The sequence below is a fragment of the Urocampus carinirostris genome, chromosome 4, assembly GCF_059441175.1.
Source record: "Urocampus carinirostris isolate Australia breed hairy pipefish chromosome 4, RoL_Ucar_1.0, whole genome shotgun sequence".
Taxonomy (NCBI): domain Eukaryota; kingdom Metazoa; phylum Chordata; class Actinopteri; order Syngnathiformes; family Syngnathidae; genus Urocampus; species Urocampus carinirostris.
Genome location: NC_142352.1, coordinates 2,702,045 through 2,716,582, shown reverse-complemented (window position 1 = coordinate 2,716,582; position 14,538 = coordinate 2,702,045). Strand labels below are relative to the sequence as shown.

The 14,538-nt window shown below is 43.4% G+C and overlaps 1 protein-coding gene across 3 annotated transcripts; it reads left to right on the top strand.

Moving 5' to 3' along the window:
• The first annotated feature begins 264 nt into the window (after positions 1-264).
• LOC148366667 (uncharacterized protein F13E9.13, mitochondrial) lies at positions 265-13,542 on the top strand. 3 transcript variants are annotated; one of them, XM_088333122.1, is made up of 7 exons: positions 302-392; positions 462-486; positions 2,843-2,925; positions 4,665-4,845; positions 8,895-9,045; positions 13,006-13,133; positions 13,196-13,542. In XM_088333122.1, exons 3-7 carry the CDS (start codon positions 2,866-2,868, stop codon positions 13,390-13,392), a joined length of 717 nt encoding a protein of 238 aa, XP_088189248.1. In that variant the 5' UTR covers positions 302-392; positions 462-486; positions 2,843-2,865; the 3' UTR covers positions 13,393-13,542. The 3 variants fall into 3 exon arrangements, with proteins under 3 accessions (XP_088189247.1, XP_088189248.1, XP_088189246.1); XM_088333120.1 differs by having other exon boundaries at positions 308-392; positions 12,986-13,133; XM_088333121.1 differs by lacking the exon at positions 462-486 and having other exon boundaries at positions 265-392.
• Positions 13,543-14,538: the final 996 nt, after the last annotated feature.

Sequence of the window (14,538 nt, the reverse complement as noted above, 5' to 3'; positions counted from 1 at the left end):
GCCTGATCCGGCCCGCCGGCTGCCTGTTTGACACCCCTGGATTAGCACTTCAGGATAAACATGGCCGAAAAAGTCTACTTTTAGACCATATTATATGAATGGAGCAGCGTATGCGCTGCCCGGACTGCCCTCATTGCTACATCCACTTTTCTTCGGGTGGGCAGAACGTGTCCTCTCCTGCCCCCTAGCTTTTGAAATAATATATATATTTTTTTCAGTCTTTGATGAATGTCAAAGGCTCATCGGTGCGGTGCACAAGTGGACTTTTGGACGTCACGTGACGGCTCAAAAATCGTTCTCTGCTCCCCCGGTCACAAACATGAAGTGGTCCAACCTTTTCGGACGTTCCAAATGTCTGGTGATCGGAATGATCCACGTACAAGCTTTACCAGGTAATAACAGGGTTCGTACGGGTGCTTGAAATCCTCGAAAACGCTGACATTGTAATGTTGTGTTTTCAGGGGCTGGAAAATGCTTGAATTTGGGGTGAAGTGCTTGAAAATGCTTGAGATTGTCGACTGTACCCCCCCACCATCTATTTCTCTTTGGATTTCTTTCCTTCTCTCTCTTTCTTTCCCCCTCTCTTGCTATTTCTCTTTTTGTCTCTTGTTTCTCATGCTCTCTCTTTTTTCACTCACTCTCTTTCTGCCTTTGTTCTACCCTCTTTACTTTTCTCTCTTTCTCTCTCCCTCTCTCTCTCTCTTTTCCACCCTTTTCTCCCACTATCTCTCTTTCACTCTCTCTCTCTCTCTTTCTTTGTTACTCTGTCTTTTTCTCTGTGTCTTTTTACCTTCTTTTGCTCTCTTCCTTTCCCCTTCTCTCGTTATCTCCTTCTCCCTTTCTCTCTCTTTCTATTTCTCTTGGGATTTCTTTCCTTCTCTTTTTCTTTCCCCCTCTCTTACTATTTCTCTTTTTGTCTCTTGTTTCTCATGCTCTCTCTTTTTTCACTCACTCTCTTTCTGCCTTTGTTCTACCCTCTTTACTTTTCTCTCTCTCTCTCTCTCTCTCTTTATCTCTCTCTCTCTTTATCTCTCTCTCTCTCTCACTGTCTCTCCTTCTCTCTCTCTCTCTCTCTCTCTCTCTCTCTCTCTCTCTCTCTCTCTCTCTCTCTCTCTCTTCTCTTTCTCTCTCTCTCTCTCTCTCTCTGTCGCTCTCTGTCTCTCTCTCGCTGTCTCTCTCTCGCTGTCTCTCTCTCTCTCTGTCTCTCTCTCGCTGTCTCTCTCTCTCTTTCCCTCCCTTTCACTCTCTCTCTTTCTCTCCCTCTTTCTCTCTCTCTCTTTCTCTCTCTCTTCTCTCTCTCTCTCCCTCTTTCTCTCTCTCTCTTTCTCTCTCTCTCTGTCTCTCTCTCTCTCTCTCTCTCTGTCTCTCTCTCTCTCTCTCTCTCTCTCTCAAAAGCCAAATACCACTTCCAAAGCAACTGTACCTCTCTTTCTCCTTCTCTCTCTTTTTCTGTCTTTCTCCTTATGTTTTTTTATTCGCCCTTTCTTTACGTCTTTCTCCCTCTTCCCTCTTTCCCCCTTCTTTTTCTCATCACTCTCTCTCTGTCTCTCTTTCACACTTTTTCCTCGCTTACTTTCCTCTTTCTCACTCTCATTTTCACAATCTCTCTTTTGCTTTCTTTCTCACAATCGCTATTTCTGCCTCTCTTTCTCACTTTTGTTATTCTATCTTTTTTTCATTCTCTCTCTCATTTTCTCTCTTTCTCTCTCTATATTTCTGTTCCTTCCTTCCTTCCCTTCTTTCTAAAATCTTTTATCCGCACTTTTTGATCACTTTCTTGCCCCCTCTCTCTCTGTTTCTCTTTCTCTCTCTGCCTCACTCTTCTCAATTTTTTTTCTTGACTTCTTTCTCTTTCTCTCTCTCTCTTGCTCTCTCTCTATCCCTCCATCACTTTATTTATCTTTATTTCCTTCTCTCTTTCGTACATCTTTCATTTCTTTCCCTCTTTTTTCTGTCTCTTCCTATTTTTTCTCTCTCAATTTCTTGTTCTCTTTCTCTTTCTTTTTCTCTTTTTCTTTCATCCACTCTCTGTTGCTCTCTCCAGCACTCACTCTCGCTATTTCTCTCTCTCTTATTCTCACTCTTTTTCTCCTTCTTTTCTCCTTCCTCATGCTCTTTCTCTGTCTTTTTTGTTCTTTTTCTTCTTTTCCTCCTCTTTCTTTCTCTCTCTCTCTCTCTTTCACTCTTTCTTTCTTTCTATATTTCCATTCCTTCCATTCTTCCTTTCTTTCTAAAATCTTTTTTTTGCACTTTTTGATCTCTTTCTTGCCACCCCTCTCTGTTTCTCTCTCTCTCTCTGCCTCACTCTTCTATTTTTTTTACTTCTCTCTCTTTCTGTCTCCCTCTCTCTTTCTCTGTCACTTTATTTCTCTTTTATTTTCTCTTCCCTTTCTTACATTCTTTATTTCTTTCCCTCTTTTTTCTGTATCTTTCTCTTTTTTCTCTCTCCATTTTTTGTTCTCTCTCTCTCTTTTTCTCTTTTTCTCTCACCCGCTCTCCCTGTCGCTTTCTCCTGCACTCACCCTCGATATTTTTGTGTCTCTTATTGTCACTCTCTTTCTCTTTCTTTTCTCCCTTTCTCATTCTCGGTCTTTTTCTCTCTTTTTCTTCATTTCCTCCTCTTTTCTTTCTCTCTCTCTTTCTCACTTTTTCTTTCTCCTTCTCTCTTTCTCTCTCTCTTTCTCTCTCTCCTTTTTTCTCCCTTTTCTCCCTCCCTCTCTTTCTTTCTCTCTATTGTACTTGTCTGGACACCTGTATAGTTTTTCTTTTCTTCTACCATGCGGCCCTCGAGCTAAATCGAGTTTGACACTCTTGTTTTACCGTCTTCTGTTCCGTTGGACAGGTTCTCCTCTGGGACGTCTGAAAATGTCGGAGATCATCGAAGAAGCCTGCAAGGAAGCCATGGTCTACCGCAACGCCGGCCTGGTAAGCAGCAGCCCATTCAAAACCGACTTCAGAGCAGTGAAAACTGGGAAGTCGGCACCCATGATTTCCCTGTACACGTTATTCATGACCGAATTCAAGCTCTTTTCAAGCACTTTCAAGGACCATTTTTCCAATTCCTTCGAAGGAAGAGAAATCCAGCACCGATCTTTGAATATAATAAGGTTGCTAGCACAATTTGTGCTATTTAAAGTTTTTGCTATCTATTATATACAATGGGCTGCTGTAAACTGACATGAATTCTGCTGTTCTGCTTCAACAGGCTTCAATACGTCACACTTGTTAACAAACAGGAAAGGAAGTACTGTATGTGTAGAGAGCAGCACAACGGCGCAGTGGTTAGCACGTTTGTGGCACAGTTTTGAGGTCATAAGACCGAACTTCCTGTGTGGAGTTTGCAAGTTCTCCCCGTGCTTGCGTGGGTTTCCTGCGGGCACCCTGGTTTCCTCCCATATTCCGAAAACATGCATATCGAGTGAATTGGCTGGGCCAAATTGTCCCTAGGTGTCCCCTGCCCACTGCCCGAGGATGGTTGGGATTGGCTCCAGCACCCCCGCGACCCTACTGAGGATAAGCGGATGGATGGATGTGTAAAAAGCACTGCTTGTTGTTTTACTGTGTCTAATTTAGTTAAGATAGAATTGTAAATAGTTATATATTTTTATTTTTTATTTTATTGTTTTGAACTTTCAGGGATTTTGTGTTGTTGTCTGACTTGTCAGGACCAGAACGGAAACAGGACCCAATTGCGTAACGTTTTCCCACAATTTAGCAGTGTCAGAGACGGAAAAACAGGTCGGTAGCCAGGACTGGGAGAGCAAAAACGTGGTCGGGGTCAGAAACAGGTCGTAAGCCGGGACAGGATAGCAGACGTGGTCGGGATGAAAAACAGGTCGTGAGTCAGGACGGCAGAGCAGATGTAGTCGGAATCAAAACAGGTCGGAGCCGGAGATCATTTTTATTTATGTATCACGGGAGCAAAAACGGGACAGGCGGGAATTGGGGTCGAAAAAGGCTAGCCTTGTATTCACGGAGGTTCTCAGACAGACTGACCAACGGAGAGTGAGAACACTGAACTTAAATAGACGGAAAGCCAATCCGTCAACGAGCCGCAGCTGGCGCCACACGGGCGGGGCCCATTGGGTGCCATGGTAACCGTGACACGACTTGTTATTACAATTTTTGGTAGAGATGTGAATATTTAATTTTAGATTTAATGTGTTTTGCAGATATCGCCAGCAAATTACAAAATTAATTACTGATTAATAAATAATAATTTGGTGGATAATATTTTAATATAAATGATAATATACCATTAAAAAAAAAAAAAAAAAAAAAAAAATCTGAGGAGCTGTCATGAAGCCAAAAGAGCTGGCTCTTCTTAGTGAGCCGAGCCAAAAGAGCCGGATTTCTAAGTAGAGCTGTCCTCTTAGGTGCGACCAGTAGGGGGCGGTGACGCTTCAAATGACGGCGCCATAATGACAAGCACCCAGAGGGGGCATGTCAGCGTCATTTTTAGACACTTTTGTAAAAAAAAGTTTAGTTTTTTGTGCGCTTTATAGAGGCAGACTTCCAAAAAACATGGTAAGGGCAACAATTTCAAGCATTTTCAAGCCACCCAACATTTTCAAGGATTTCAAGCACATATACGAACCCTGCAGACTGATTCGAAGCGTTTTCTTTCCCGAAATGAGTTTTTTGACGACTACGGTTTCTGTCAGGACGCCATCTTGGTGGAGAACATGCACGACGCCCCGTACTCGCTGTCCCCGGGACCCGAAGTGTGCGCCGGCATGGCGTCCGTCTGCGCGGCGGTGAAAAACGTCTGTCCCTCCGTTCCCGTCGGCGTGCAGATTCTGGCGGCGGCCAATCGGGAGGCGCTCGCCGTGGCCCTCGCGTCAGGTGCTTTCATGTTCTGTGCTTTCTGTACGTTCCTGTTCTGTGCTTTTTGGCGTTTACAATGGACTCTATTATGACACTGGCTTTTTTTTCCCAGTTTTTAAGTAAGTGTCCCAACATATCCTGTAATGTCTCCCTTTCATGTTTTGTTCAGTTGGAGCTAGTGTCAAAATATATTCTGTGGTGTTTTACGTTCATGTTTTGTTCCGTTAAAACAAGTGTCCCCCAATTATACAGCGGTATCTCTCTTTTATGTTTTGTTCAGTTACAGCTAGTGTCCCAAAATAGTGTTTTACTTTCATGTTTTGTTCAGTTAGAGCGTGTGTCCCCAAAATATTCTCTGTTCTCTCTTTCATGTTTTGTTCAGTTAGAGCTAGTGTCCCAAAATATTCTGTGGTGTTTTACTTTTATGTTTTGTTCAGTTAGAGCGAGTGTCCCCCAAATATTCAGCGTTGTCTCCCTTTCATGTTTTGTTCAGTTAGAGCTTGTGTCCCAATATATTCTGTGGTGTTTTACTTTCATGTTTTGTACCGTTAGAACACGTGTCCCCCAATTATACAGCGTTGTCTCCCTTTTATGTTTTGTTCAGTTAGAGCTAGTGTCCCAATATATTCTGTGGTGTTTTACTTTCATGTTTTGTTCAGCTAGAGCGAGTGTTCCCACAAATATTCAGCGTTGTCTCTCTTCCATGTTTTGTTCAGATCTAGATAGTGTCCTAAACTATTCTGTGGTGTTTTACTTTCATGTTTTGTTCCGTTAGAACAAGTGTCCCCCAATTATACAGCGTTGTCTTTCTTTTATGTTTTGTTCAGTTAGAGCTAATGTCCCAATATAATCTGTGGTGTTTTACTTTCATGTTTTGTTCAGTTGGAGCGATTGTCCCCCAAATAGTCAGTGGTATCTCTTTTTCATGTTTTGTTCAGTTAGAGCTAGTGTCCCAAAATAATCTGTGGTGTTTTACTTTTATGTTTTGTTCAGTTAGAGCGAGTGTCCCCCAGATATTCAGCGTTGTCTCCCTTTCATGTTTTGTTCAGTTAGAGCTTGTGTCCCAATATATTCTGTGGTGTTTTACTTTCATGTTTTGTACCGTTAGAACACGTGTCCCCCAATTATACAGCGTTGTCTCCCTTTTATGTTTTGTTCAGTTAGAGCTAGTGTCCCAATATATTCTGTGGTGTTTTACTTTCATGTTTTGTTCAGCTAGAGCGAGTGTTCCCACAAATATTCAGCGTTGTCTCCCTTCCATGTTTTGTTCAGTTCTAGATAGTGTCCTAAACTATTCTGTGGTGTTTTACTTTCCTGTTTTGTTCCGTTAGAGCGAGTGTCCCCTAATTATTCAGTGTTGTCACTCGTTTATGTTTTGTTGAGTTATAGCTAGTGTCCCATATTATTCTGTGGTGTTTTACTTTCCTGTTTTGTTCCGTTAGAGTGAGTGTCCCCAATTATTCAGCGTTGTCTCTCTTTTGTGTTTTGTCCAGTTAGAGCTAGTTCCCATATTATTCTGTAGTGTTTTCTTTCATGTTTTGTTCAGTTAAAACGTGTGACCTCAAAATATTCTGTGTTCTCTCCCTTTCATATTTTGTTCAGTTAGAGCTAGTGTCCCAACACATTCTATGGTGTTTCACTTTCATGTTTTGTTCATCTAGAGCTTGTTTCCCAATATATTCTGCGTTGTCTCTTTTTCATGTTTTGTTTTGGTTGTCCCAACATAATCTGTGTTGTCTTTTTCATGTTTTTTGTTCAGTTAGAGCTAGTGTCACAAAATATTCTGTAGTCTTTTACTTTCACGTTTTGTTCAGTTAGAGCGAGTCTCCCCTGGATATTCAGCGTTGTCTCTTTCATGTTTTGTTTCGTTAGAGCTAGTATCCCAACACATTCTCCGTTTTCTTCTTCTCATGTTTTTGTTCAGTTAGAGCTTGTGTCCCAATATATTGTGCGTTGTCTCTCTTTCATGTTTTGTTCAGTTACAGTTAGTGTTTCAACATATTCTCTGTTGTCTTCCTTTCATGTTTTTGATTAGTTAGAGTTAGTGTTCCAACATAATTTCCATTGTCTATATCTCCAGTTTTTGTTCAGTTAGAGCTAGATAGTGTTCCTCCATATTCTGTGCGGTCTTCTTGTCAAGTTTTTGGTTAGCTTGAGCTAGTATCACAACATATTCTCTGTCGTCTTCCTTTCATGTTTTTGTTCAGTTTCCTTAGGCAAGACACTGAATCCCTAATGCCCCCGTTTAGCAAGTAGCAGCCTTCATGGCTGACGCTGCTATCGGTGTGTGTGTGTGTGTGTGAATGGGTAAGTGTGAAGCACATTGTAAAGCTTTGGGAGGCCTTCATTGACTTGAAAAGCGTTATAGAAATGCAGACCTTTTACCATTTAGCATTAGCATTAGTGGCCCGACTTACTCTGCGTTGTCTTTCTTCTATGTTTTGTTGAGTTAGAGTCGATCTTAGTTCCAACATATCCTGCACTTCTTTCATGTTTTGTTGAATTAAAGCTCGTGTCCCAACAGTTATCTTCCTTTTATGTTTTTCATTTACAGCTCGCTAGTTTCCAAATATTTGCTGCGTAGCGTCCTTTCATGTTTTGTTTAGTTAGACCCGGATAGTGTTTCAAAGTATTCTGCATGGTTTTCTTTTCATATTTCGTTCAGTTAAAGTTAGTGTTCCAACATACACCTTGCATCATCCACTTTCATGTTTTGTTCAGTTATATTTTAGGGACTTGTCATTGGGCTCTTGTTGTCGTTCAATCAGTGCGTTGGATTGTTTACCGTGTCTTCTTCCTCTCATGTTTTTGTTCTGTTAGAGCTGAATGGTGTCGGAACATTATGAGTTGTTCTATTCCACAGGAGTATGTTTTAGGCATCCTTATCCCTTCATGTTTTGTTTAGTTTGAAGCCGTTGGTATCCTGCATCGTCGATCTTCCATGTTTTGTTCATTTAGATCAGGGGTGTCGAACTCATTTGAACTCGGGGGCCACAACGATAGAACAAACATTCTCTCGGGGGCCGGAAGAGTAGATTAGAGAGAAAGAGAGAAGGGGAAGGTGAGAGAGAGAGAGAGAGAGAGAGAGAGAGAGAGAGAGAGAGAGAGAGAGAGAGATGAGAGAGAGAGAGAGAGAGAGAGAGAGAGAGAGAGAGAGAGAGAGAGAAGGGGAAAGCGAGAGAAGAAAGTGTGAGAGAAGTAAAAGCGAGAGAGCGAGAGAGAGTGAAAAGCTGGAGCGAAAAAGCAAAAAGTGAGAGAGAGAGAGAGAGAGAGAGAGAGAGAGAAAACAAAAAGCGAGATAGCGAGAGCAAAAAGCAAGGAGATAGCAAGAGCAAGAGAGAGAGAAAAGCGAGAGCGAAAGACAGAGAGAGAGAGAGAGAGAAAGAGAACAAAAAGCGAGAGATAAGCGAGAGCAAAAAAGCAAGAGAGATAGCGAGAGCAAGAGAGAGAGAAAAGTGAGAGCGAAAGAGAGAGAAAAGCGATAGCGAAAGAGAGAGAAAGCGCTCACAAGAGAGAGAGACAGCAAAAAGCGAGAGAGAGATCAAAAAGTGAGAGAGAGAGTGAAAATCGAGAAAGAAAGCGAAAAGTGAGAGAGAGAGAAAGAAAGCGAGAGGAAGAGAGGAGAGAGAGAGAGAGAGAGAGAGAGAAGAGAGAGAGAGAAAAGTGAAAAGCAAGCAAGAGAGCAAGAGAGAGAAGCAAGAGAGCAAAGCAAGAGAAAGAGAGAGGGAGAGAGAGAGAGAGAGAGAGAGAGAGACAGAGGAAAATGCAAGCACAGCACCTTTGTGAGAGGCACCTGGCTTTGCCCAACATCAAGCGGACATATTTTAACTTGCAGCTCGTTTTTCTCTTGCGCTTCCCTCAGCTTGTCTCGCGGGCCGAATTCAATCCCCTCGCGGGCCTGATTTGGCCCGCGGGCCGCCATTTTGACACCCCTGATTTAGATCCAGTTAGTGTTCCGCATTCAGCTGGGACGTGTTGTCCAGCTTGTGTGAGAGCAGTTCTGCTATCTTTGAATCCTTAAGATGCTAGTGACCTTTCTTGTTCTGTTCCTTTACCCTGCGATCCAGGCGCCGATTTCATCCGGGCGGAGGGCTTCGTGTTTTCCCACGTGGCGGACGAGGGCCCGGTGCACGCCTGCGCCGGAGAACTACTCAGGTATCGAAAAAGTATCGGAGCAGAGGACGTCCTCGTCTTCACCGATATCAAGAAGAAGCACAGGTAACCCCGAGACGTCAGATATATATTAAATATATGATAATCATTCATTACTGGCTTGTCCCGATTACCCTCTAATCACACCTCTCCCTCTTCTCTGTGTAAAGCCTTGGTTTTCACTTACTTATCAAACAAAGACGTTTTGACATCTGTCTAGCATCTTCTAGCGCAGGGGTGTCAAACTCATTTTACCTCAGGGGCCACACGATAGAACAAACATTCTTTCGGGGGCCGGACTAGAATATTAGAGAGAAACAAAAAGGGAGAAAGAAAAAGAGAGAAAGAAATAAGACAAAGTGAAGGAGAGAAAAAGAGAGAGGGTGGGACAATGAAAGAGAGAAAGGGAGAAAGAGAGAGAAGAGAGAGGGAGAGAGAATGTGAGAAACAAAAAAGATATAAAGACAAATAGTGAGAGAGGGGGAAAGAAAGAGAGAGAAAGAATGATATCCAAAGATAAAAAGACAGAGAGAAAGAGGGAAGGAGAGAAAAGAGAGGGAGAGAAAGAGAATGGGAGAAGGAGAGAAGGGGAAAGCAGGAGAGAGCGAAAGAGAGAAAAGGAAAAATGGAATAGAGAGCAAAAGAAGGTAAAAAGACACAGAGAGAGAAAGAGACAAAGAGAAACAAAGAAAAAGAGACACAGAAAGTGAAAGAGAGAGAGAGACACAGAGTGAGAGAAAAAGGGAGGAAAAGAGAGAGCGAAAGAGAGAGAAAAAAAAAATAGATTCAAGTACACCGTCTTTGTGAGAGGCACCTGGTTTTGGCAACATCAAGTGGACATATTTAGATCTGCAGCTCGTTTTTCTCTTTCGCTTCTCTGAGCGTTGTCTCACGGGCCGGATTCAATCCCTTAACGGGCCTGATCTGGCCCCCGGGCCGCATGTTTGACACCCCCTCTTATATTTGTGATTTTTGATTTTTCACCTATCTCCAAATATTAGTCGTCTTGACATCTTTTCAATGTCCTACTGAGGTCTTTCAAATGCCTTTTTCTTTACTTTCACGTAACAACCACATCAAAATCGTTTTTGAACAGAACCTAGACGTCTTTTTCACATATTTATAAGGTCCTGAAAAATACGTATTTTTTGTCTTTTCCTCACCCGCCAAATAAGGACATCTTGATATATTTTTAACGTATTTCTGAGGTTTTGAAGTAAGAGACACTTTTTGAGTTACTTATTTATTGAAGAAAAGTCAGAACAACGGACAAGACTCTTAGATTGTTATGAAATAAGATCCCATGGACTGAAACATGAAACGCCTTTCTTAAACCGGTACTTGAATTCTGATTAGGGGATAGAATGAACCACGTGCACGTAAGAGTATTCTGATTGGACGATTTCTTTGGTTACATGGTGTGTTATACACTGCTGGCCACTATAGGGAACTATAACCTAACAATAAACATCACAGCAGTTTGATAATAGATAGGAGTCGCCTGAAAAACCTTTTAATGTCTTTTTAACAACTTTTGGTGGTACTGTGAATGAGATTTTTTTTTCGTCTTTCACTTACCAAATAAGGACATCTTGACACATTTTAAAGTCTTTCCAAAGTCTGAAAAGAGACATTTTTGACTTACCAACCATATAAAGACATCTTGACATTGTTTTAATGTCTTTCTGGGGTCTTTAGAATGACTTTTACTTTACTTTCACTTCTTTTGAACGGAACCCAGGCATCTCTTTAACGTCAGTCCAAAGTTCTGATAAAGACATTTATTCGAATTTCACTTACCAACCAAATAAAGACGTCTTTTGGACGAAACCTAGGCACCAGATTTTATTAGGATCCCAACCACACCTGCTCTTCCTTCTCAGCTTACAGCCTATTTTTGATCCTGACTACGTCTATTCTCCTGTCCTGGCTTACGACACGTTTCCGATCCCGACCACGTTTTGGCTCTCCTGTCCCGGCTATCGACCTGTTTTAATCCCGACCATGCCTGCTCTCCCGTCCCGGCTTACGACCCATTTTTATCCCAAATACGTCTATTCTCCCGTCCTGGCTTACTACTAGTTTGCGATTCTGACCACGTTTTTGCTCTCCTGTCCTGGATATTGGCCTGTTTTTATCCCGACCACGCCTGCTCTCCCGTCCTGGCTCATGACCCATTTTTGATCCCAAATACGTCTATTCTACCGTCCTGGCTTACTACTCGTTTGCGATTCTGACCACATTTTTGCTCTCCTGTCCCAGCTATCGACCTGTTTTGATCCCGACCATGCCTGCTCTCCAGTATCGGCTTACGACCCATTTTTGATCCTGACTACGTCTATTCTCCTGTCCTGGCTTACGACACGTTTCCGATCCCGACCACGTTTTGGCTCTCCTGTCCCGGCTATCGACTTGTTTTGATCCCGACCACGCCTGATCTCCTGTCTCGGTTTACGACCCATTTTTGATCCCAAATACGTCTATTCTCCCATTCTGGCTTAAGACTCGTTTCTGATCCCGACCACGGTTTTTGCGCTCCTGTCCTGGCTATCGACCTGTTTTGATCCTGACCATGCCTGCTCTCCCGTCTCAGCTTACAACCGATTTTTGATCCTGACTATGTCTATTCTCCTGTCCTGGCTTACGACTCGTTTCCGATCCCGACCACGTTTTTGCTCTCCTGTCCTGGCTATCGACCTGTTTTGATCCCGACTGCGCCTGCTCTCCTGTCCTGGCTTACGACCCATTTTTATCCCAAATACGTCTATTCTCCTGTCCTGGCTTACGACTCGTTTCTGATCCCGACCAGGTTTTTGCTCTCCTGTCCCAGCTATCGACCTGTTTTGATCCCGACCATGCCTGCTCTCCTGTATCGGCTTACGACCCATTTTTGATCCTGACTACATCTATTCTCCTGTCTTGGCTTACGACACGTTTCCGATCCCGACCACGTTTTGGCTCTCCTGTCTCGGCTATTGACCTGTTCTGATCTCGACCACGCCTGCTGTCCCGTCCCGGCTTACGACCCATTTTTTATCCCAAATACGTCTATTCGCTCATCCTGGCTTACGACTTGTTTCTGAACCCGACCTCGTTTTTGCTCTCCTGTCCTGGCTATCGACCTGTTTTGATCCTGACCATGCCTGCTCTCCCATCTCAGCTTACAACCGATTTTTGATACTGACTATGTCTATTCTCCCGTCCTGGCTTACGACTCGTTTGTGAGTCTGACCACGTTTTTGCTCTCCTGTCCCGGCTATCGACCTGTTTTGATCCCGACCACGCCTTCCCTCCTGTCCCGGCTTACGACCCCTTTTTGTTCCCGACTACGTCTACTCTCCCGTTCTGGCTTACGTCTCATTCCGACCCCGACCATGTCTTGCTCTCCCGTCCTGGCTTAACACCCATTTTTTTATCCCAAATATGTCTATTCTCCCATCCTGGCTTACTACTCGTTTGCAATTCTGACCATGTTTTTTCTCTCCTGTCCCGGCTATCGACCTATTTGGATCCTCATCAAATCTGCTGTCCCGGCTTACGACCCCTTATTGTTCCCGACTACGTCTACTCTCCTGTTCCGGCTTACGTCTCGTTCCGACCCCGACCACGTCTTGCTCTCCCGTCCTGGCTCACAACCCATTTTTTTATCCCAAATACGTCTATTCTCCCATCCTGGCTTAGTACTCGTTTGCGATTCTGACCATGTTTTTTCTCTCCTGTCCCGACTATCGACTTATTTGCATCCTCATCACATCTGCTCTCCCGTCCTGGCTTACGTCTCGTTCCGAACCCCGATCACGTCTTGCTCTCCCAGTCCCGGCTACCGACCAGTTTTCCGCCATCGCTCACTACGGAAGATCCACTTCCGTGTTCGGATCACAATCCGATCGCGAGAGCGACTTGCTTCCCCCGTCCAGCTCTCTCCATCTCAATAAACTTGTGAGAAACGTTACGCGATTGGGTCCCGTTTCCGTTCTGGTCCTGTCAAAATGCTAACGTAGCCTAGCATGCGTTTGTTCTCCACAGCTCCCACGCCCTGACGTCGGACGTGAGTCTCTCGGAGACGGCTCGGGCCGCCGAGTTCTTCCTCTCGGACGGCTTGGTCCTGACCGGGACGTCCACCGGGACCCCCGCCGACCCCCGACATCTCCGAGGTACTTCCGCGTGTCCCCCTTTCGGCCCCCGGGGGCCTAATGACCTCGGAACTTCTTCTCAGAGGTCAAGTCGGCGGTGGATCTTCCGGTTCTGGTGGGTTCCGGCGTGACCCGGGACAACGCGGGCCTCTACCTGGACGCCGACGGCATCATCGTGGGCTCCCATTTCAAAGATGGCGGCGTTTGGAGGAACCGGCTGGATTCCGAGCGCGTCTCCGAGTTCATGAAGGAGATGGGACGCTTGAGGGCGTCGGAGTGAAGAACCCGGGAGGACTTTCGTCTCATCTGAGGAGCTTCCAGATCAGGGGTCTCCAACCTGTCTCATCCTGAGAGCTACTTCCTGTTCCCTATCAGTGCAAAGAGCACACACTTTCATTTGCCTTTCCAAAATAAAAACTTGTACTGCTTACTGTGTTGTCACTATGTCTTGACCGGGTTAAATATTGCAGGTAGAAAGAAAGAGAGAGAAAAAGGACAAAAAAGAAAGGAAAAGAGAGGAAGAAAGAGAAAAAGAAAGCGAGAAAGAGAAAAAAAAGAGAGAAGAATAAATGAAGAAAGAGAAGGAGAAAGGAAAGAAAGAGAGAAAGATAAAAAAGAGAGAGAAGGAAGAATGGAAAAAAAGATAAGGAGTCAGAAAAAAAGAGAAAGAAAGAAAAAAAAGGATGGAAAGGACTGAGCGAGAGCGAAAGCGAGAGAAAATGAGCGAAAGAGAGAGAGAGAGAAGAAATGAAGAAAGAGAAGGAGAGAGGAAAGAAATATAGAAAGATAAAAAGAGTGAGAAGAGGAAAAGGAAAAAAAGCGAAGGAGAAAGAAAAAAAAGAGAGAAAGATAACAGAGATAGAAGAAGAAATGGAAAAACATAAGGAGTAAGAAAGGAGTGAGCAAGAGCGAGAGCAAGCGCAAGAGCAAGAGAAAGTGAAAGAGAGAGAAGAATAAACGAAGAAAGAGAAGGAGAAAGAAAAAAAGAGAGAAAGACAAAAAAGAGAGAGAAGAAGAAATGGAAAAAAAGATAAGGAGTAATTAAGAAAAAAAGAGAAAGCAAGAAAAAAAAGGATGGAAAGGAGTGAGCGAGAGCGAGAGAAAAAATATATATATATATATATATATATATATATATATATATATATATATATATATATATATATAGAGAGAGAGAGAGAGAGAGAGAGAGAGAGAGAGAGAGAGAGAGAGAGAAGAGGAAATGAAAAAAGAGAAGGAGAAAGAAAGAACGAGAAAAAAAGAGAGAGAAGAAGCAAGGAAAAAAGAGAAGGAGAGAGGAAAGAAATATAGAGAAATACAAAAGAGTGAGAAGAAAAAAAGGAAGAAAAGAGAAGGAGAAAGAAAAAAAGAGAGAAAGATAAAAAAGAGAGAGAAGAAGGAATGGAAAAAAAGATAAGGAGTAAAA

Excerpts from the sequence above, each read along its gene's own strand:
- LOC148366667 (XM_088333120.1), top strand. The coding sequence starts at position 320 with ATGAAGTGGTCCAACCTTTTCGGACGTTCCAAATGTCTGGTGATCGGA. Across the intron at positions 2,926-4,664 it reads TCTACCGCAACGCCGGCCTG|GACGCCATCTTGGTGGAGAA; the intron begins GTAAGCAGCAGC and ends GGTTTCTGTCAG. Across the intron at positions 4,846-8,894 it reads CGCCGTGGCCCTCGCGTCAG|GCGCCGATTTCATCCGGGCG; the intron begins GTGCTTTCATGT and ends CCTGCGATCCAG.